Source organism: Camelus ferus, chromosome 25 (assembly GCF_009834535.1).
Source record: "Camelus ferus isolate YT-003-E chromosome 25, BCGSAC_Cfer_1.0, whole genome shotgun sequence".
NCBI classification, from domain to species: Eukaryota; Metazoa; Chordata; class Mammalia; order Artiodactyla; family Camelidae; genus Camelus; species Camelus ferus.
In genome coordinates this window covers 21,162,978-21,186,029 of record NC_045720.1, presented here as the reverse complement: position 1 = coordinate 21,186,029, position 23,052 = coordinate 21,162,978, and the positions used below count along the sequence as shown (strand labels likewise).

The 23,052-nt window shown below is 32.6% G+C and overlaps 1 protein-coding gene across 1 annotated transcript in view; it reads right to left on the bottom strand.

Annotated features, from left to right (window-relative positions):
* CSMD3 (CUB and Sushi multiple domains 3) overlaps positions 1-23,052 on the bottom strand; it is a 1,015,135-nt gene that overhangs the window by 684,020 nt on the left and 308,063 nt on the right. Inside the window, 1 exon segment of the mRNA XM_032468125.1 lies at positions 3,110-3,317. Within this exon segment, the coding sequence (XP_032324016.1) occupies positions 3,110-3,294 (185 nt within the window). The 5' untranslated portion in view covers positions 3,295-3,317.

Below are 23,052 nucleotides of genomic sequence, written 5' to 3'. Positions count from 1 at the left end.
TACTACAATTAGTATCTGTTTCTCTACCTTTCCTTTCTTAGTTTCTTCAACAGAATTATCATTTTAAAAATAAGTCCAATCACTCCTGTGCTCACAACCCTTTAATGACTTCACATTTCACCTAAAAGCCAAATATAGATCTTTATCTGGGCCCCATTAACATTCTTTCTCTTCTACTATTTTCACCGATGGCAATACTTTTGTAGCCACAATGACATCCTTGCTGTTCCTATGACACAACGAGGCCCACTCACGATTATGTACTTTGCTCTAGATGTCATTTCTGCCTGGAATGCTCATTGTTTAGCTAACTTCTTTACTTCCTTCAAGATTTTGCTCCAATCTCAACTTCTCAGGTAAGTAATCTACACTCCCATCACCCCACTACTGCTCTCCTGACCTTTCTTACCCTACTCCACCATTTTGATGACCATGTCTTTCAAAAGATATGAGAATGATAAAAGATATAAAAGGATTAGAGGGCCAGAATTAGATTTAAAGTTTTAATTATTCACAATTCATTTTATACATCAGTTCTATAACCCATACAATTAAAAAGTATATGTTTATGACATTTAAATAACTACATACAATGTTATTAATTTATTGACATTATTATCTTTAAATTTGCATTTATAAAAATATAATATAATTTGGGAAGTTGTATCATTCTCTTGAAAAATTCCAACTGACCTTGCTGATGTTTATATTTTATAACCAGAATATTGACAAGTCTACCTAAACGTTTACTGTAACACTAATCTAAAAGGACAGAAAAACAATTACTTTCTTATTTGCTATCTTCTTCCTGAGGAAGAGGGAAATAAGTAAAGTGGCATTTAAGGAGATTATGGAGAAAAGAACAATTTATAGATCTGATACTACTACTGCACAAGCTACACTGTTCTAGAAACTTATAAACATACAGATAGGTGTTCCTATAGATGAAAAACATATAAATTATTACTAAGAAAGCTTAATCCGAAAACAAAGTATATGAACATAAATGGCTATATTATAATCCCTAGAGTAAATGTGTTAGATTTGCTTTCTAGAGTTCAGTGGTAACAGAGGAACAAGTGCCACAAAATACTGTTTTCTAATTTTCTTCTAGTAGTCAAATATATTGCAAGTTTAAAAATTTCCATTTTTTTAATGGAATCACCTCTACACCAAAAGATACAATTACTGGAAAATTCATAACATTATCATCCACCTTGATATGACTCAAATATGTATCACTGTAGAAGTAGCAATTTCTAAAACAATAGTTTTTGAATTCTCTAACATTTTTTAAACCATCATTCTGCTGAGTTTCATTGCGCCTAGGTATGAAATTACTATGGGAAGAGTTAAAGTTACATAACCCTGAATACTAAGGGCCTGAAACTTAAAGGAAAATACACACACACACACAGACACACAGACACACAGACACACACACAAAGTGGATATAGCTAAGTGTGTTATTTTATCTCATCTAAAAAAGTTATGTATTAAGCTCGGTACTTTTTCTAAAGCCCAGCCAAATTTGAATGCTTTAAAAAAACCAAAAACAAAATGAAAAACATTTACCTAGTGTCCTTTCAGCAGAAATTTGCAATGTTGTCTTACTCTTTCTTCTTCACATTTCCCTTTTCTTTGTGATACTTTATTCCCTTAGATTTCCTCCTCTCTCTCTGTCTCAGTCTCCTTTGCTGGATTATCCTCCTAAACCTGAGCCTTCAGACTCAGTCCTAGTACTCTCTTAACTTCTCATACCATCCTGTCTCTGTCTAGTCAATATTATCAATATTTTTTGGTTCAGTTATCATCAATATCAACTACATATCAATTATGCTTCTAATCAGAGCTTCTGAGTCATATATATATAGACAGACAGACAGATAGATAGATAGATAGATAGATAGATACTGTTGTCTTAGATGGCTTTAATAGTGTGTCGCAATGAGACTTCCAACTAAATGTATCTAAAACAACTCTCAATAATCATAGCATTCCCACTCCAAACTTGACCTTCCTTCAACATTTTCCAACTCAGTATCTTTCCTGCCTTTCTCAATTTATACAACTCAGAAAATGTTTTATTTGAACACAACCTTCTTTATCAAGCCTCAATTCACTACAGAGGTCTTTTTCATTATACCTCATAAATATCTCTCAATTTGTTCTATTTCTTTACCTCCATCAGTACCATCCTAACCCAAGCTACCAGGAGTTTTTTCTTGGATTACAGTAATTACCTCTTAAGAGATCCTCCTACAGCTAATCCAGCCCCACTTCAGATCAATTTTTACACCTCAGTAAGAATCAGCATTTGAAAATTCAAACCTCTTCATGTAATTGTTTTTGATGAAAACCTTTTAATAAATTCCCACTATTTTTTTCAAATATTTTACATGGCTTAAAAGGCCCTTTTAGTCTAGAGATTACCTATATCCTTACTTCACCAATCTTCATTCAATTATGGACTCCAATTTACACTTCAGTGTTACTGGTACATTGAAATTTTTTAAATAGCGTAAAGAAATATTTTCTTTAAAAATACATTATATCTTGAAAACTCTGCAGTTTTCATTACATCTTGTATTGAGTCTCTAAAGAAACACACCGTACTCACTCAGATCACAGTGTTTAATTTTTGCCTTCAGATAAGAGGGCACATAAAAGATCTATCTACAAAACAAAGGTAAACTAGTTCCAAGACTATTCAATTAATTTGAAAGGAACCACCAAGTAAGAACGGGTATACTAAAGAACACAACTGTAGATTCCATTAGGAAAAACTCTTATTTCCATACACAAATTTTGATAAAATCACATTACTTTTCATTGATTGATAAAAAAACTGAGAAAAATTTCATCTTTCAAAATTCTATTTTATATATATATATATGTGTATATATATATATATACACATATATATATATCAGTATCCTATCTCCAAAAATATTCCCCAGCTCTGACAGCTGCCCCTTATAATTTTCCTGCAACTATAAGTCCCTTTAAATATGTAAACCTTTAAAAGCCCACATATGTTGTTCTTTGATCCCTAGTTTTGTCTCAGGCAATGACATCAACGTTAGGTTAATAGTAACTATCTACTTACCATATTGTAGGTGGCTCAGAACCTTCTATTTCTAAGTAATCATACTTTTCTTCCATTTGAAAATCAGTAAATATGAGTGAAATTGTGTCCCCAGGCTCTGCTACAATGGTCCAAGTGCAATCAGCATTATTATGGTACTCATTAGGAAAACTAGGGCTCGATATGATGCCACTAGATCCTCTCATTGTTCCTCCACATGCATCTTCAGCTGTTGAAAACAAAGATGAGATGTTCAGATATAAGTCATTAGGAGAAATGAGATTAAAGAAACTCTGTTAACATTACTGGATAAAAATAATAGTACAAATGTTGTGATACCAAATACAAATTATACTAATAAATATTAAAAGAGAAGTCGATGAAAAAATTTTAAGCACATGTATAAATACAAATGCTATCTTGACAATTTTATAACTATTGGTTGAAATAGCAATGAACGTAAGTAAAAACCTATACTCCAATTAGATTTCAGGATAATAAAATCAAGATTTTCTTTTCATTGACTAGGTGATAAAGTGAGTAAAACAAAACAAACATCATTCCTAAGGTCTATGATGGGAAATCATTACTTTTTTCATGTTCACAGTAGTGTTGAACTTTGCTTTTATTTCCTTAATGTAGCTATGTACCGAATAAATGATTTAAGAGAGAATATAATATAGTTTCTGTCATTGCAGTATTTAAAAAGCTACTGAAATTATTTGTGGAAATACAATTTAAATAAAGATACATCACATATCTAGGAAACTTTAGAGAGAAATAATATAGTAATTTCAATAATATATTCAACAACATAACTTTAGTAACATATTCCTAATGACTCCATTAAACAGTGTAAGTATATTTCACTAGGCATCCATATGATATATGTATACAAAATATTATAAGTACAATAACATCAATGCTAGGTCAATAGAAACTATCTTCTAACCATACTGTAGGTGGCTCAGAACTTTCTAAATAATCTTACTTTTCTTCTATTTGGAAAGTTTCTATTAACATTGGACCTATGGTTCTCATTTTCCCAATAGGAGTCACAGATTCTCCATGTGTCTATTTCTGTCCAATGGTATATGCTAACAGAGGCGTTACATAACCATTTGCATTTAGTGTTAAAACATAAGATAAAGCTCCTTGTTTTATAAAGAAATTGAAGATATAAAATGTGTCTTGTCATAACAGTATTCAGGCCAGTCAATAAGTTACTAGTTTATTTGTGCAATAAATTTCTTCAAAATTTATGTTGTTGTCTTGAGCCACTCAGAGAATTCCTTTAATTCAAATCAAATGTCTGAGGAAATACCTGGTTTTGTAATGACCAATTGCTATTTGATGTAGTAGCTAATACTCTGTAACTTTAATACATAGAGATGTGCAGCACCCTGTTTAACTCCACAATGGGCAGGGAATGGCAACATGTTTTTGTACTAGGGATAATTTTCATACTATATTGATGCATCAGAAACATTAGCTTCTTAAATCAATTATACCTCAAAAATAAATAAGTTAACTTTAAAAATTAGCTTCTTCCTGCCCCCTCTTTATTCACTTAACTCCATAATTCATAAAATAAAACCATAAATATATTACTCTTGAAAGATATTTAATTTTCATCACACATTATTATAAATATTGTATTTATTTTCATTGCATGTCCTCTTTATTTTTTTTTAAGTTTGTTGAGTAATTAGAATGAACTAGTGGCCCAGTCTACACTGTGAGATACATTACTACAAATTTTCTTGCCAGAACACAAATGCCTTCTCCAATACTTAACTTTAACCCCTGGTGAACATGTCCTGCTGCACCCAACCCCCAATTGCAAATTACTTCTGCTCTGTCTTTTCCATACCAAAACCAAGGTTGAATACTGCTTCAGAAATAAAATGTTACACTATTATATATAGTGCAACTGATACACAACATACTCAAACCAGCTCTGTGAGCTATTTATTTCCCTTCTCTACATAAAATCTCAGATAGAAACATGACATTTCAATTTATACTCAGATTAAAGAAAAACAATTCCTCCATGTTTTTAATTCAAAAATATCAATTCATCAATTAATATGTTTAGTCCTAGAAACTCACTAAAAAAAAAAAAAAAAAAAAAAAGACTTTATTTGGGTTACAGTTCTTTGCTCCCCCTAGCTGGGCTTGTAGCACATGGGGCAGAGGTGAGACAGTGAAGTGGTCTCTTCTTCCATGGGGTTCCCCTCTGAGTATTTATGTTCATCCACCCCTACATACATAGTTGTCTATGATTTGGCCTAGATTTAGAAGTAGAAGGGATCCAGAAACATGAATCTTCTTTGCCTGGTACTGATTTGGTCCTGGTTTCCAAGAGTTTTGGCAAATGATTAAAGAAACATGGTTCTTTTTGCTCATGAGCCTCTTCATGGGACTCTCAGAGGTATCCCGATCAGTTCCCTCGTTGTGGATGAATGTGTCTCTCTGGCTGGCGGTTTAATTTCTACCTCATACCATGTGTATAAAATGGTATCCTTCCACCCTCTTTCCAACTATGTCTCCTTATCCTCCTGGGTGGGCTTCTTGGGCAGGATCTAAGAAAATTACAGGCCAGAACTCCCTCACAAAAGTCCTTAGTTTGGTCAAATGAAAACATGCCCCATTTATTTATCCTCTGTGGAAATGCAGTTTCTTCCCAAATGCCACCCTCTGGGTTTGCAACAAACATTTAAGTATTTCAGCCATGGTCTTAATACACTGTCTCCCCCAAGCTCCAGGGAAAACAAATCAGTTTCTCTGCATGGTGTCCTTTACAAAGTAATCAAGGTTCATATAAGAGAGAAGTCATACCAAACTCCTGACACATGAAATGGAGAGCAAATCACAGGATAGCTCACTACAGGGAAATTCTTAATTTTATAGCAAAGTAACTTCAGCCCAAAAGTATGACTAACTTGTACTTGAAAACAAGGATGGGAATTGAGATATTCCAGCATTCAAACCAATGGTCTTGCCAATTCTTATATCATGTTCTTTGTTCAGCACTCCTATTTGATCTCTTTATTGTTCAGAAACTATTATAAAAATCAGGATCTGACCAAATTGTGAAATAAGTAAAGTCTGCTTCTAATACAGATTACATATACAACATTTTAGCTAGGTGGCCCTACTTGAATGCTAGAACCTTTGTATTGTGACTTGGCCTGGATTTAATACAATATTTACAAAAACCAATATACTTTCTGTGATAATAGACTCTTACAGTAGAATCATTACCTAAACAGAAAGTTTTATCTTATAGCAGAGTCAGAACAAGTGAAAGGCAGAATTAGGACAAACCATGAAACCCTTAAATCTAGTGCTGTGCTCTCTCTGCTAAGTAACATTGGTCTCTGGCCAAACTGAGCTAGTACAAATCCTGTCAGTGATAGAACTTTTATTCTTTTACCATCACTCTGTCTTGGCCGTCAGGCTTGTCTGTTTGATTAGTGTTGTCTGCAGTAACTTCCGTCCCAAGATTCATAGAAAGGGCAGAGTTCACCAAAGGTTAGTCAACAGAATAATTTTTAACAGACTCAATATACACATGAAATCATGTTGGTTACTTGTACAAACTTCCTGTGAATTTTAAAGTGTATTCATTTGGCCATCTATTCAAAAAATACTTGTTGAGATCTCTTAGTACCAAGAGGAACTGTGTTAGTTTTTCCTGCTACAGTGATGATCAAAAATCTGCATTATATCTGCCCTCATTAAAGCATTCTGTCTAGTAGAGAGTAAGGCTCTTAACAAATGACAAAATAAAAATATAAAATTACATTTCTGTCAGGTACCTTGAAGAGGAAGCATACAGTACTGACAGTTGTATATCTGGAGCTTTGAACTAGTTAGAGAATTCAGGAAAAAGAGTTCTTTGATGAACCAATGGTGATTTAGAAACCTAAATGGTGAATAGTAAGTATTAAGAGAAGGAAAACTGTTCTGAGTTACTACACTTATGCTTTGCTTGGAGGAAATGGGCATTCTCCAAACTGAAAGAAAATATGTGTGTCACTGCCAAGTGGTACCAAACAAGGTGAAAGGGCAACTAGGGGCTAGAAACTTTCAGGACCTTTATGACAAGACTGCAATTTATTCAGAGCAGTGGAAAATTACTGATGGGTTTTCTGCAAAGAGATGACATGATTGGTTTTGAGTTTTGAAAACATCATTCTGGCTGCTCTGCGAAGACGAAAGAGAGAGAATATAACATAGAATACAGATTAGGAGGCTGAATCAAGAGTCTGGGCAATTTTTTGCATGTTTTATTGCTTGCTAAAGATAAACTATCTTGCCAAAACTATGTCTGTTAAATTTAAAATGTATTAAACTAATTTTAATTTTAACTGTTTATAATATTATAAATCTATTATCAAATAACTCCTATTTCTATAGTTTAAAATAACTGAATTTATGTAAACTTGATCAACAATATCATTTCATCTCTTATCTATAGAGCAGGTGAAAAAGTCACAAGATAAAATCAAAATTAGTTGCATTTAAATGCAAAGATGAGAAACATTTCAGCAATTTTCAGAAATTTATTTGAATAGAATTAAATTTTCTTTACCTTTAATTTCTGTGACATGTATTTTTTAGACACTAGAAATACATTACCTTGTTCTGGTTTTGAGGATAAAACCATACATTTCATTTAAGGTAAAACGAATTGGAATTGTCCCAAAATATGGCAGTTAAAAAAAAAAAAGACAGCTTCAAAAAACACCTAAAACAGTTTTCTGTAACACACCTTTTCAGATACTGATTTCATACTATGCTCTACCTTGCTATTTACTTTCTTCTGAAAAAGCTTAGGGATGGAGGGAGGAGGAGGAAATGTGACAGGAAATAGGCTTATTTATCACAAAAAGAAATCAACTATAAATTGTGGAAGACACGTACACTTGGTCAATTCCAGATGCTAAGCATTCAATTCAATCTGAGATATTATCATGGGAAATTTTTCTGCAAATCTCCTTTGCTAAAACTCAACATTCCACCAGGACTCAAGTAAAACTGACATCTATGTGAGGCTTTTTTTTCTTTCTCAAGATAGTCATCACTGTTTTCTACCTCTTAATTAGACAAATTATTTAATATTATACTCATAAATTATCTACTATATTATATATACAGAGCAGCAGTATAGCTAGCTTTGTTTAAGAGTTAAGCCTCATGTATCTTTGTGTGTAGGGAGAAAATGTTTTCTCATAGAGAAGAAAATTGAGCAACTGGGTAGTTAAAATATATATCAAGGTACAACAAGGAAATGTTCCAAGTTAAAAAAAAATTAAATCACTGATGATTATGAAGAAAAATTAAAGGGTTCTCATCACTTTTATTTCTCAGTCCAGCTCCTTCAGCTCCTTTCACACTAAAACATGAAATTAAATTTATCTGAGAAACAGATTTATAATAACCTGAAGAAAAACATTCATCATTTATCCAAGTGAACCCCTTATGAAAAGGAAAAGAAAGCTAACTATAATGACATCTCAACACTGAAGGTTTATTCATAAATACTTTAATATGCTTTTGAGCAAATATTCCACCTTAATTTGTATTTACCTTCCTAAGAGATATGTTTAGATATGACAGGGTAAGTTAATGCACTGAGGAAAGTAATAAATATGTGGACTTTTTTTATTCAGCTTAAAATACTTCTCAGGATCTCCAAAAAAGAAAATAAAACAATAAATCACTCAATGATGATTTGAATTATTTAAATATTTGGAGAAAAAATAAAATCTTTAATGAAGGAGACATGACAGAACAACAGGAGCAAATTTACAACCTTTTCTTCAAAAAATCTTAAAAACTGATTCAAACATAACAGTTTTCAAACACTGGACTAGGGCCATACAGAACTATGATCCCAGATAGGAGAGGAACAAATAGGGAGAGCCCCATAACTGTCTGACTTTTTGTCTAGAAGTATTTTCAGAACCATAGACCAAGGAGGGGATTAAATAAAACATGGTATTCTCCCTGGGATGAGTAGACAGTGTTCAGGGAGCATAAAATGCCTGTAAGTTGTAAGACAGAATTCCAGAAAAAAGGGAGCTCTGCAGAAAAAGAATGTTCAAAATCTGCATAGTGGTCTCCTAGGTATTTGCTAAATACTAACAAACTCATGCAAAGGGTGACATTCTCAGGCAAAGAGAGCCCAGGGATCTGTGATCTGAATGGATCTAAGAGAGCACACATGACTGGGTATTTTCAATTTCCTCCAGGTAGAGTGGAGAGTCCTTTTTAAATAACCAGTATATTCAGTAGAAAAATTAGAATACACTTTCAGTAGAGCAGCTAAACCATTTCTAGAGTGAAGGTAACTCTAGAATTGTCCTAACAAAACTTCAAAACAAACCTCAAAAGACATAAATAACCAAATGTTAATTTCACTATAAAACAGACAAATGCCCAAGATTCTTTAAAGAAAAATAACTAAATCTAGATATTCAACAGCTTAAAATTCACAATGTTCAACATCCAGTAAAAAACAATTAGTCACATCAAGAAGCAGAAAAAATATAACCCATTACTCAGAGAAATATCAGTCAATAGAAACAGACTAAAAATGATGCAAATGATAGAAATAGCAGATGAGGACTATAAAATAGATATTATAACTATATTCTACTATATCTAGCCTCTGCCCTGTTTTGATACAACCTGAGAGCTAAGAATGATTTTTATAATTTTAAGAGATTGTAAAAACAAATGAAAAATAAATCAGAGTCGAAAATTAATATATCATGGAGACCATATGCACCAAGCAAAGTCTAAAAATTTTACTATATAGCTCTTTATAGAAAAAGTAAACACTAAACAGAGTGATAAAAGGAAGGGAAGATATAAAGTATAACCAAATGAAACTTTGAGATGAAAAATATATTATAAGAAATAAAAATAATTGTTCAAAGGACCTTACAGCAGATTAGATACTACAGAATAAAACATAGTAAACTTGAAGACAGAGCAATAGAAACTATTCAAAATGAAGCACAGAGAATAGAAGAACTTAATAGATTTTTCTCCTGTAGGAAAATATGAAGCAGCTTAATATAAATGATACTGAAATTCCAAAACGGTTGTGGGGCAGGGAGGAAGCATAAAAAAGTATTTGTAGATAAATTGGCCAAAAGATTTCCAAACTGAATGAAAACTAAAAACCCACAAATATAAGAAGCACAAGTTTCTTAGTATCTTGGTGTGGCAGAAACAACTAGCTAAGCACCAAAATTCTCGTTCTACTTCCACATATGCAGTTACTGCTGGGAGGCAGCTTCTCAACAACAGCAGATTTTCTAGTGCTTCTCACATCTAGGTTAGGCTACGTAACTGAATTCTGGTGAATCGACTGTCAGAGAAGTGAACTACCACTGCAAGCTTTGCCGATAAAAACTTCCCATGAGATCATCCACAGTTTTTTCTTCTCCTTATGCTACCTGGATGTTGTGGCCCTGGGTGCCCTTAGAGGCTACATGTTGATGGAAGAATGTTTTTTTTCTTTTTTCCCATGTGGGTATTTGAAATCTCTGTCTTTCTCTTATTTGTGAGTTCTATAAAGGCAGGGATTGTATTTATTTTTGTTCATATCATATCTGTATTATTTTTTAAAGTATGACATATAGTAGGGGTTTATGAATTTACTGAATTCAATATGAAATAAATGAGAGAATATAAGTATTTAAACTGATATTCAAATCAGATTCTGATCTCTGAGACATCTATGGAGTAAAATAAAAAGAAAACAAAAGGAACATGTCACTACCTCAAAACAAGATAATTGATAATTGGAACAAAAAGTCAAGACAAAGTAGAAGGATGAGAAAGACTGTCAAATTTTAAGAAAAAAGTGTATATTGCAGGTCAAAAGTGTTATAATAAAAAGGAGAGCATAACCGGAAAATGCTTATTGCTATACAGTATCCAGAAGGAGGGAATTATAGCTAATTTTTAGACTTTCCTCCATATTTAACTTCAGTGAAGTATAATTTCATTTTTTGTAGATGACAGAATTATATACATAGAGTATTCAAGAGAATCATCAGATAAAATATACAACTTAATGTATGAATTTAGAAAGATTATTGAATACATGGGCAATATACAAAAATATATTAGCACTGAACATTTTTTTTTTCTTTTGTGGGGGAGAGGGGAAAGGACTGAACAATTAGAAACTGAAATTTTAAAAAATATTACTAATAAAATAAAATTTTAAATATCTAGGAACAAAAATATTGAAATATGAAAAGCCTGATAAAATTCTACTTGTAGATATTTTTGAGAGAAAATATAATTCTATGTAAATAAATAGATATTCCATGTTTTCAAATTGGTAATCTAAAAATGTCAATTCCTTTCAGATTAATCAATGATTTCAGTATAATACCAATCAAAAATCAGGCAGGTATGCATGTGTGTACATGTGGATACACATGTGTATAAACTGGCAGATTATTTTTTAAATTTATGTAGAACTGCAAAAAATAGTTAAGCATAACTAAGACAATCTTGAAGATAAAAATAAAGCTAAATAGCCAGCATCAAGACTACTATAAAGCTCCACTAATGAAAACAATGAGGAACTAAAAGTAAATACAGACCAGTAATCCAATGAAACAGAATAAAAGCTTCAGAAAGATACACATAAGTGCACGCACACACAGAAACACACACACAAACACCTGATTTATGATAGAAGCAGCATTGCAGAGCAGTGGGAATAGAACACCTTTTTCATTAAACGGTGCTGGGTCAATTGAATATCCATACACAGCAATTAATTCCAGATGAACCATAGATTTAAACATAAGAGATGAAACAATTCAGATTTTGAAACATAATATAAAATGAAAACATCTTCACATCCTTAGGATTGACAGAGTTTTCTTAAATAGGCACATTATAATACTTTAAAATTAGGAATTCTATTCTTTAAGTGATTTCACTAAGAGAATCCAGGCATACAGTGGAAGATATTTCCAGTATACATATCTGATGAGGGCTCATCCAAAACATATAAAGAACACCTACAAATCATTGAGGAAAAAGCAATTAAGTTAATAGAAAGACAAAAGACTAAAACTGGAGTCTCACAATGGAGGATGAACCAACAGCCAATAGACACATAAGAAAGGCACTCAACTCAACTCAAGAGTCATCAGGGAAATTCAAATTAAAATCACAATAATTCTCTACTACACACACACCAGAAAATTTAAAATGACAAGAGTCAATATCATAAAAGTTTTGAAAGGATACAAAATAACTAGAATTCCTGTATACTCCTTGATAATTCTGTAAATTAATACAGCCACTTTGGAAAACTTATTGTCAGCTATCTAATGAAATTCTCCATATACACAACTCAAAGTTTCCACTACTAGGCATTTTCTCTGATGTACATTGAATATATTTATAAAAATGTTCAGAGGTGCATTATTTATAATAATCAAATCCAGGAACCCAAATGTTCATCAGAGATTTCACAATATAAGTAAATAGTGGTTTAGTCCCATAATGTACCATCATCTATCAATGAAAATGAAGAAACTACTACTACATGCAGCAATATGATGAATCACAAAGAATATCACTGAAGAGTACATACTGTAAGATTCCATTTCACAAAACTGAAAGCAGGTAAAAATAATCTGGTGCAAGAAATTCAGAAGGGTGTTTTCAAGGAAGGGCAAATAGTGACTGAGACAGAGTATTTGAGAAATTTTGGATAACATTCTATTTTTGATCTGGGTGCTAGTAACAAGACTGTTCATTTTGTGAAAATTCATCAAGCTGTGTATTTATAACTTGTGATTAATACAACTCATGTAGAAGTAAAAAAAAAAAAAAGTACACATTCTCCTTACAAGTCAGCAAATATATTGTGAGGTATCCCTTGAATCCCCAAAAGACTGGTCAGATCTGCCCCACCTCTTCCTGAATGTTCTGAGATGGTGATTAGAAACTGAGCATGATCCAGACATTCAGCATTGGCCTAGGTTATCAGTTCTCAAAGTTCAGCGTGAATGGAAATCACCCGGAGGGTTTGTTAACATGCTGACTGCTGGATGTCACTCTCAGAGTTTTTGATTTGATAAGTCCAGAGACCCAATCAGAAACTTGAAGTTTGAGAACTACAGTTTCAGTAAAGATAGAAGTCATTATCTCAGTTCTAGTTTATAAAAGCACTGTCCTTGTGTCCACCTCACTTTTAACCTCCATTGATCCCCTGAGTCCCCAGTCCATGTGATGCTTTTTACTCTCAGAAGGCAAACTTTAGTGTTAAGCTACTTCATCTTAAGTTCTTACTTTATTTCGTATCCAGGGTATGATTTCCCTCAAAATTTCCAAAGTCTTATCACCTTTATTTCAACATAGACTGAACATCAGAAATATGTGGAGAGCATTTTAAAACACCTATAAATCAGCTCCAACCCCAAGATTCTTATTTACTTGATTGATAGTGGTGTCAACAGAAGAGCAATTTTTTTAAAGTTCCCTTAGGTGATTCTAATGCAGAGTTAGAATCAAGAATCATTGTAATAAACTCATGCAAAATGGTTAATACATTCACTTGGGTGCTTGACCCCATCTTCCAACTAACTCCAGGTTTCTACCTGGGATCACTTATGCTGATAAATGTCTCTCCAATATCATCCTAAAGGCCATATATGACTGAAGCCAGCACCATCCAGCTCCAAATAGCAAAACAAACTAAACTTATCTTGGCCTATTAGCTATCCTTTTCTAACTGTAAAATTTTCCTCTTCCCTTTTTAAATTCCTCCGAAAATTTACCTTTATTTAATGTTTCTACTTATTTACCTCTCAGTGATCCCTCAACTGACTGCAACCTTGGTTCACTTCACACTTTCCATTGAAACCCTTTTCCTAAGTTCAACACTGACTTCGTAAAGGACACATACTTGTTCTGTATTTTTTTAAATTGGGTGTCTCAGTGACATTTGAAATTGTTATTAACTCATTTCTTTTGAGAACTCTCTTTTTTTATTTGGCTTCCATGTGAAATATTTTACTTGTTACCCTTACAGCTAAAACTTCTTATCCATCTACCTCATTGCCTCCTTTTTCTCTACCAGTTACTTTAATATCACAGCTTTCTAAGCTTCTACTGTTATTTTAACAATACAGAACTTTCTCCCAAGGTGATATTATCCACTCTCTTTATTTCAACTCTCCTCTAGGTGTATTGATGATTCTGCAATTTATATCACTTAGCTCAACCTTCACCATACATCCAACTACCTAAGGGGAATCTTTAACATTAATAAAACATATTAACTAGTTTTGGTTGCAATTATCCTTTCCAAAACCTTTTTTCATTTCATAGTGATAGACTGCATAAATTTCAGTAGGAGGCATTACTAATCCTCAGCTGTAGATAAATTTCTCAAAAATAGTTGGAGTTTGAAGCAGTGGCTAAGGATAAGCAAAAAAGAAAACATAGTTAACATTTAGATATGAGAAACTTTGATTCCAAGATTCTGATTGCAAATACTGTGAGGCAGAAACAGTATTTCCTCAGTAAGGCTGCATATCACTACCATCCATGAAGTTAGGATGGTACCCTGAAGTTAAGGCCTGCCCAATGGGAACTGGGTAAAAGTGACAAGTCATATCCAAGCCTAGTTCTTAAAAATATCCTTTGGCATCATCTCTGCCTAGGAATGACACAGACCATGATTTCAATCTCATCTTCTTTTCTTCTTTTGTCCCTTTATAATTTGCTTTCTAAAGGGAAGCCTAGAGTATCTTTTAAAAGTGGAAATCAGATCATGTCACAGATACTCTCCTGTTTGGAACATTTAAATGGCTTGAATTTAGAATAAGACCATTGTCCTTACCTTGGCCTTTATTGATCTTAATTCCACAGACTTCTCAAGGTGCACAGATGGTAACAGCTATAAGATCAAGATGAGTCACCAAACCTACACTAGCTATTGTATGGGTGAGAAATAAATATTTGCTGAATTAGACAGTTATGATGACAAGATGTGATTACTTCTGCAACATGGACTATTAGTTTATGTCTGTATATGAGTATACAAACAATGAAAATTCATCCCATTAGAATCCATTTTTTCAAATATTTTTTTTAAATTACATAAATAAGGAATTCCAGATATAGGTACAAACTGTTTTACTGAGAAAGAAAGAGAACTTTTAGCTTTGTCTAACACTGTTCTTCTAGGAATGATAATAAACACTTAGAATACGTATATTTCTCAAAACTTGCCAGATAGAAACTGCATTCTTTGAAGACAGGAAATCTGTTTAATACAACTAATAGTAGCTATACACTTGAGCAATCATTTTGTCAGTCACTATGCTATCAACTTTAAACACATATAAACATTTATTTCCCTAGACATTTTTGGTTGATTTACTTATCCATGCTCTATTGTTTCTCAATAGGACCAAATCAATACCCTTATTAAAATCAATCCCTCCTTCCTCTCTCTTGTTCCATTAAAATGTATTCTATACAAAGAAATAGAGTATTTTGTTAAATGGAAATTAAATGGTGTCACTTACACTTTCCTTTTTGTAACATTCTACTACCTTTTCTTGAATTTATGAAAAAAAAAAAAAGGTGTCCTTACCATGACTTTAATGATCGTAATCCACAGAACTCTCAGTAAACTCAAGCCACACTGCTCATTTTCCATTTTCTTAAATTTAGCAGTGCTCCCTCCAACTTTAGGACCTTTGTTCTAAACTGTTCTCTAGGCTAGTGGCTTCTTCCTCAAGATCTTCCCAAGACTGGCTAAATGACACCTCACCTCACTGAGACCTTCCTTGACTAACGACTATACTAGCTAAAACAACCCCCCTTCAGTCTCTGTCACAATATCTCTTACATTCTCTTCATTCAACTTAACACTATCCAGTAGTTTTTGTTTTTGTTTTCTCATTTACCTCTAGAATATAAATGCCAAGAGATCTTGACTACATTACTAGTACATCAATCACAGCAATATCCCAAGTACTCACAAAAGAGCTGGCTTATAGTGGGTACCCTGCATAATATACTATTTGGTTAAATATATATTTTTTCCTCCCCATTATGTCCATGAAATTTCTTGGGCAATTATTTGGGAGGCAGTATTATACTGAGCTTAGAAGTGGGGACTCTAGACTCACAGAGACCCAGGGATATATCTAGCACTAATAAATTGGGAGACCTAAGTCAATTTACTTAAATTTCTTCTAAGCTGGATTCTTACTTGTAAAATTTTCATTATTTTTACAGTGCATGTTCATTGATTAAAATGTTGTCAACTCTCTCAGTTACATATTTTCTATTTTCTTTATCAGTATCCTAGAAGTTTTACTTTTGTAGGTAAGAAGGTGTGTGCAAGGTGACGGCACAACTGACTTGTTACTCTCTCTAGCAAAACTGTCACAGCAGGGGGATAAGAAGGCACCCTCAGTCCCATATATTTCATTTCACTCTTGCCGTCTCTACTAGTTAAAGTGACAGGTTCAGTGCTGCTGTTTGTTTCTCATTTTCTGCTACAAAATAGAGTAGTAGGAAGAGAATAGAAAGTGAGAAAAAAGTAGCAAATCCTTCCCAAGGAGGAGCTCTGGGAAAAGACACGTTATTAAAGCATTTGCAGTATAATTTGTAGAGTTCCACAGAGCCTGATTGCTTAAAAATTGGCTCTTTCTCAATCTGCTCCTGAATTTACTGTATTTCAAATATCAGTTTGCCTTGAAATCTATTTCTAACCAATGAAACTCAGAAGAAAGTAGATATTTAATGAAACATAAACTAGTTAGTTTCAGTTAATAATGGCTAATACTCATTGTGTACATGAAAGCACCATTCTAAGCTTTTAAAATAGATCATCAAATTTAATCCTAACACTAACTCTATGAGGAAAATAACAAAATAAAACAACAATAATTTGTATCTTACAGAGGAGGAAATTGAGGCACAGAAAGGTCAGTAACTAGCCCAAGATCATACAGCTCAAAAGTGGTAGAGACACGTTCCAAATAACACCATCTAAGAGAATGGCTTTAAGCACTGTTCACACTGCAGTTTGACATAAAAAACAAGTGAGGAAAAACTCAAGAATATAGTACCGGCATATACAATGCCAGAGACAACATGGGGAAATGGAAGAAGATGCCCAAGGACGGAAAATAAACCAAATCAAACCAAAGACACAGAAAACAAGGATTGTCTTTTTTGCTTTTTTCTAGAAAGCTCCTCCTGACTAGGCAAAAAACACACATGATAAAAATAAATATTTTTTACTGCAAACTCCTATCTCAATTTATCATCCTCTATATTTGAACAAGAATCAATAGAAAAAATAATTAAATATACAATACAAAATTTAATATTGGGTAAACAACTAGAATATAAATGTACTTTACATTTTGGATTTGTTTATTAGTAAGTTATAATCACAAGGTGACAGTGATTTATGAAAATAAGACTATCATTGTAATATTTCCATAGTGTTTTATATTATTATTCTGGATTAATTTCTCAAAAATGTGGACTTAAGAGTATTTTAACTTTTATTTAAATGATTTAAATAATTCAGATAAGATATTTATATTCATTACATAAACAGAAAGATTTTTCTAATGGCTTTACAAGTCACAATTAAGGTTAGCTTAAAAACACAATGTAAAAATATGCATGCATACACTAACACATAAAAATACATAAACACGTATCCCTAAAATGTCAAAGAAAATGAGGTTATTATGAATACATCTGAAACCTATTTCAAGTATAATGTGGTTTTTCAGTGTTTTTTAATGACATAAAGCTCTTGTGCAAATTCATGATTACAGCTGACCTTTGAAGAACACAGGTTTGAACTGCACAGGTCCACTGATATGAGGATTTTTCTCAACAAATATGTACTATAGTACTACATGATCTATGTTTGGTTGAATTCACAGATTAATGCGGAATTCAACTAACCCATGAACAGCTAACTACAAAGTTATATGCAAATTTTAACTGTGCTGGGGTCAAGTGCCCCAACCCCTACATTGTTCAAGGGTCAGCTGTGTATTACAGCAATGTTGACAAAATTTATAACACATTGAAATATTTTCACTTAATTAACAATCACAGCCCTCCTAGGTGCATCAAGAAATTTCAGTCTTACTAAAATCAAATTAATTGAACAAATTTGATCCCTTAATGGTATCTTTCTATCTTTCTTTATTATTTATTCTAAATGAAATGAGTATCTGTATTTTTTCTATCTCAAATGTACATTCTTAGCAACAATGCTCAGGTTGTATTTTCAGTCCAGTTTAGTACGATTGTTACCTCTATTTTCTTTTCTTTCTTTCTTTTTTTGTTTTTTTTTTAAATTTTGGGGGTGATAGAATGGTGTAGTTCACAACTATCTGTTGAAATAAGATGGAATCAAATGGAAAAGGATGTAGATCATTATTTTATATTTTTTGCTGATGATTGCTTTTTAGCTGTAATATAATTTTCTGTTCAAAACAAAGTGTTTTATGTACATATGTGTTGATCAAAATTGATTTTCACTTGATCAATTTTAAAATTCAAATTTAAGAAGAAATAAAATGAAAATTCCCATACCTCTAGTAACTAACTTATGCCATGTGCAAAAGTAAAGTGTTTTCATTTATTCAGTAGATACCCTGAGCACCAATTTTGTACAGGGTATTACTACAAGAAATATATATCAGATTCTAATATAATGAAAGTTGCTATAGCAAAAATGCATTTATCAAAAATTATAGCCAATTCATATCTCAAGTATGAACTTTTAATGTGTATTGTTCATCCAAACTCTTACCACCTACTATTTATCTGGGTCATCTTTCCATGATGTCAGTTTCCATGTGGTTAGAGAATATAAACTAATTTTTATGGAGTCCAAAGCCAATTATAACAAGGAAGGTAAGTCCAAAGCCAAATGTAAATGAGTTTTGGATACTCTGCTATTTTGGATAATTTCTCTCTTGGCATGATAAATGAAAACTTGGCTGCACAGTCATACAAGGGATGAACAGAGGAACAGGACATCCATATTTACGTACAGGGACCCAAGAATAGCAAAGCTTACATTTTTCTAAATGCTTAATTTTAGCATCCATCCAAAGGTCAGTGAACCAGCTAGTGAGGTGAAACTGCAATTTAAATGTCCAAGTGCTTTTTCATAGTGTTAATATTTGCATAAAACCAGCTTTTTTTGTGCCTTCTGTTTCTAAATCAATTTAACTTTGTGTGCTAATATTTTATTAGAGCCCTGGAGATAATAAAGAAGCATGCAGGTCAGCCATGTGTGCTGCTAAATCCCCAAAGGAAACCTTCACTAAAAACCAAAAGATTGACACCAGACAAGATTAGCTAAAGAATTAGTCATGCACAATCAACTGTGTTAAATACTGAGGAAAAAAACATCTGCTTCTGTCCTTCAGGAAAAGGGTGGAGTGTTAATGCTTCCAGTGTATATAATTACGTGCTTCTGAGTGTGCCATTGTTCTCTACAAAGATGGATTTGTTAGAAACAACAATCATGGCTACTTTAAATACTACTAATGAAGAAGGCAAGTAAAAGCTTCAATGCTCTGTGCTGTTTAATTCCCAGACCTAGCAAGACCCAGAGACCTTGCCAAGGAATACAACAGCTCAGTCTCTTTCTCAATCTGGAGCTGAAGAGGCATGGCTCTACCTTCAAAAATGCTATACAATGGCTAAAATTTTCTAAACCAACCAACACACACAAATATTCAAGCAAATCCTTTTCCTAAAGGAATATTATCTAAAAGTTTCGATTAAATTAAAGGAAGAACATTCTTCCAAACAGCTGAAGACAATTAAAGCTCAATTTCGGGGAAAACTGGGGATTTGTACACAGTTTTTCTTTGTCTTCTTAATATCCTAAATTTTAAGATCTCAAAATAAGAATTTATAACTACTAAGATTTTTAAATAAATATTCATTCAAATACCTCTCATACCACCTACTAATGTTTAAAATCTGGATTATTTGATTGTTATTATTAAGAAATAATCCAGAGAACAGAAGAGAAAATGAAGTATAAAAAGAGGTATTGTATAGTTTAGTTCTTTTATATTCAGTGCAACTATTTTCCTTTTTAGGTCCACATCAAGAAAATAAATAAAATATGTGCTAGCATATATAAAAACACTATGTGCTAGGCAAAATACTTCCCCCCAAAGACATCATCCCTGGTAACCTATGACTATGTTATTTTACATGACAAAAAAGAATTAAACCTGCAAATGCGATTAAGATTGCTAAATCAGCTGACTTTGAAATGATGGGGAGATCACCTAGAATTATTCTAGTGGGAGAAAAATTGAAAGAATGCTTAAATTCACATACTTTTCATTTATGTGTGAGTAAATATATATGTGTGTGAAAAGATAATAATGTGTGAAAATATAATATATACTTGAAAATATGTAAAGTGTATCTATATTTTAAAAATAATATATTAACAAATATAAATTATTATATAAAGTTGGTACCAAAATAATAAAAAATAAGTAATTGGTTGGGATTAATAAACTCAATTTTTAAGAATGATGTTTGAGACAGATTGTTAAGGAAATGGTAACACAGATTGGCAGAAGAATAAAAAAGAAAGAAGAGCAAAAGGAGGAGAAAGGGAGAGGAAAATACATAACTCTTTTTTATTCTGTTACTAACTGTCTGACCAATTTAGGCATTTTTATCTTCCATAAGAAACAGCAGAAGACTTTGTTTACTTTCCAGGCTCAGTCCTTTCCACACCTCTCAATTAACAAACAAGCACTCCCACCATCAGCACAAGCAAGCCCCACTTTTTTCCATTCCCCTCTTAGATAATTCCTTTCCTTCTTGTCTCATGCAGTAACTAGGTAACTCCGAACTTTTGCTTTCAGCATAATCTGTTTTTATTTCCCTTAATCCTTTTCTGATTTTTTCAGGCCAGGTGAAGTTTTCCCCCTAAGTGTTTACATTAGCTCCATAGCACTACATTGTAGCACTAATCTATCTGTGTCATCAGGACACCATAGACTCTGAGGGCAGGAATATACCTAACCTCCCAATTCTCTTCTGTGTAGCAGAGTTCCTCGCTTCCAGGAAGTGGTTAATTAATATTGGTGTCAAGGAGATTACTGAATGAAGAATGATTCAGAAATTAGAAATTGGAGTTCCAAAATTACATACTCACAATCACCAGTCATGTCCACTTGTGTATCTCACAAGCATCTCAACTTACATCAAACAAATGAGGTCATAATTTGCTATCATATTCACCATCTTTTCTTATATGTTCATATATTCAAGCATGAGACAACATTTACAGATTACTGTGTGCCAGGCTGTATTTAATGCTTTTGGGACCACCAGCACCACCACCTACTCTGTTGCTCAAACTGGAACTGTCTATATTTCCTTCTTTCCCTCACCTCATTCCCCCATATCTAAGTCACCAGCAAGTCCTATTCATTCTATTTCCAATAAATATTGAATATGTCAACTTCTCCACATCTCCAGGTTTAATCCTTTGATCCAAGCTGTCATCTGCATCCTCTTCCTGTTTCCTCACTTAAATTCTAATTTCCTTTAATCTATTTCCCATGTTCCAGCAAAACAGATATGAAAATATAAGTCAAAATATGTTACTCTCCCTTCAATGATTTTGATTATATTTAAAACAAACCAGAATTCTTTCCTGTAAGTTCCAGGGACCTGGATGACCTGGTCCTGCAATTTTGCCTTCCTATTGTGTTCCCAGCTCCACACCAGCCACTAAGGTCTTCTTTCATTTCATTGAACACTCCAACTTAGTTCTAACTTCAAGGCATCATATGACTTTTCTTATGCCAGGAATATTCTTTACCCAATGCCTTCCTGGGAAATGTCTCTATCAGCTTTTAGAGTTTAGATTAAATATCACCCACTGACAGAGGTCTTTTCTGACCATTTTATCTGAGATAGTTATCCATTATTCTTCATTTCAGCTCCTAGTTTCTTCATTTAGGTTTCTTGTTTCTTTCTTTCATAACCTATACTACAATTTGCAATTTTGTAATAATGTACTTTGCTATGTTTTGGTTTTCTGTCCTGCCCCATTAAGGAACTAATAATAAGTATGGTGAGTTTCCTACTGAATATTTAGCTCCTAGCAGAGTGCTTGGTACTTAATAGAGGCTTAATAAAATTTGAATGAGTGAATGATGAATGAAGGGAGAAAGAAAAAAATGAGTTAAAAAGGAAAGTAGGTAGACAAGAAGGAACACAGAGTTATAACTTGCTATTTACTTATTAAAACAAAATCCATAAAAACAGTTTTATACCCTCATGGGTAAAATTCAATGATTAGCCCACTGTAGAATAGATTTTACATTTAAAAAAAAAGAGTTAGGAAACAAAATTTGCATGTAGAATATTTATTCTATTAACCAACTACTATGTCAAGCTAACATTATAAAAAATACTTTATTATGTAAATCATGGTAAAGAAACGTGTTAAAATCGTATAAAAGAAGAAGACTTGGCTGCACTGATTTAAATTATTAATAAATCAAAAATATAATTAAAATGCATTTCCAAATAGAAAAAATAAGTTAATATGTTTAAAAACTATAAAAGATACAAGTTATACATGGAAAGAGGCTTCCTTATTAAAATTCTGAACATATTTTCATATACAAACCAATTCCAATAACTTTTTCTCATTTCAAGAACAATTTCAAAATATTGCTCTCATTGTCTATGTTTTCTTACTTTCAAATTAATCTATAGCTACCAACTGAATGTGTATAAGTAGTGTGCTGTGTTAAGTGAAAAACAGTTCTTGAGCCATAGTGAAAATATCAACTTTATCACATAAACTTTTCACATCAAATTGGTTAATATAATATTTTATC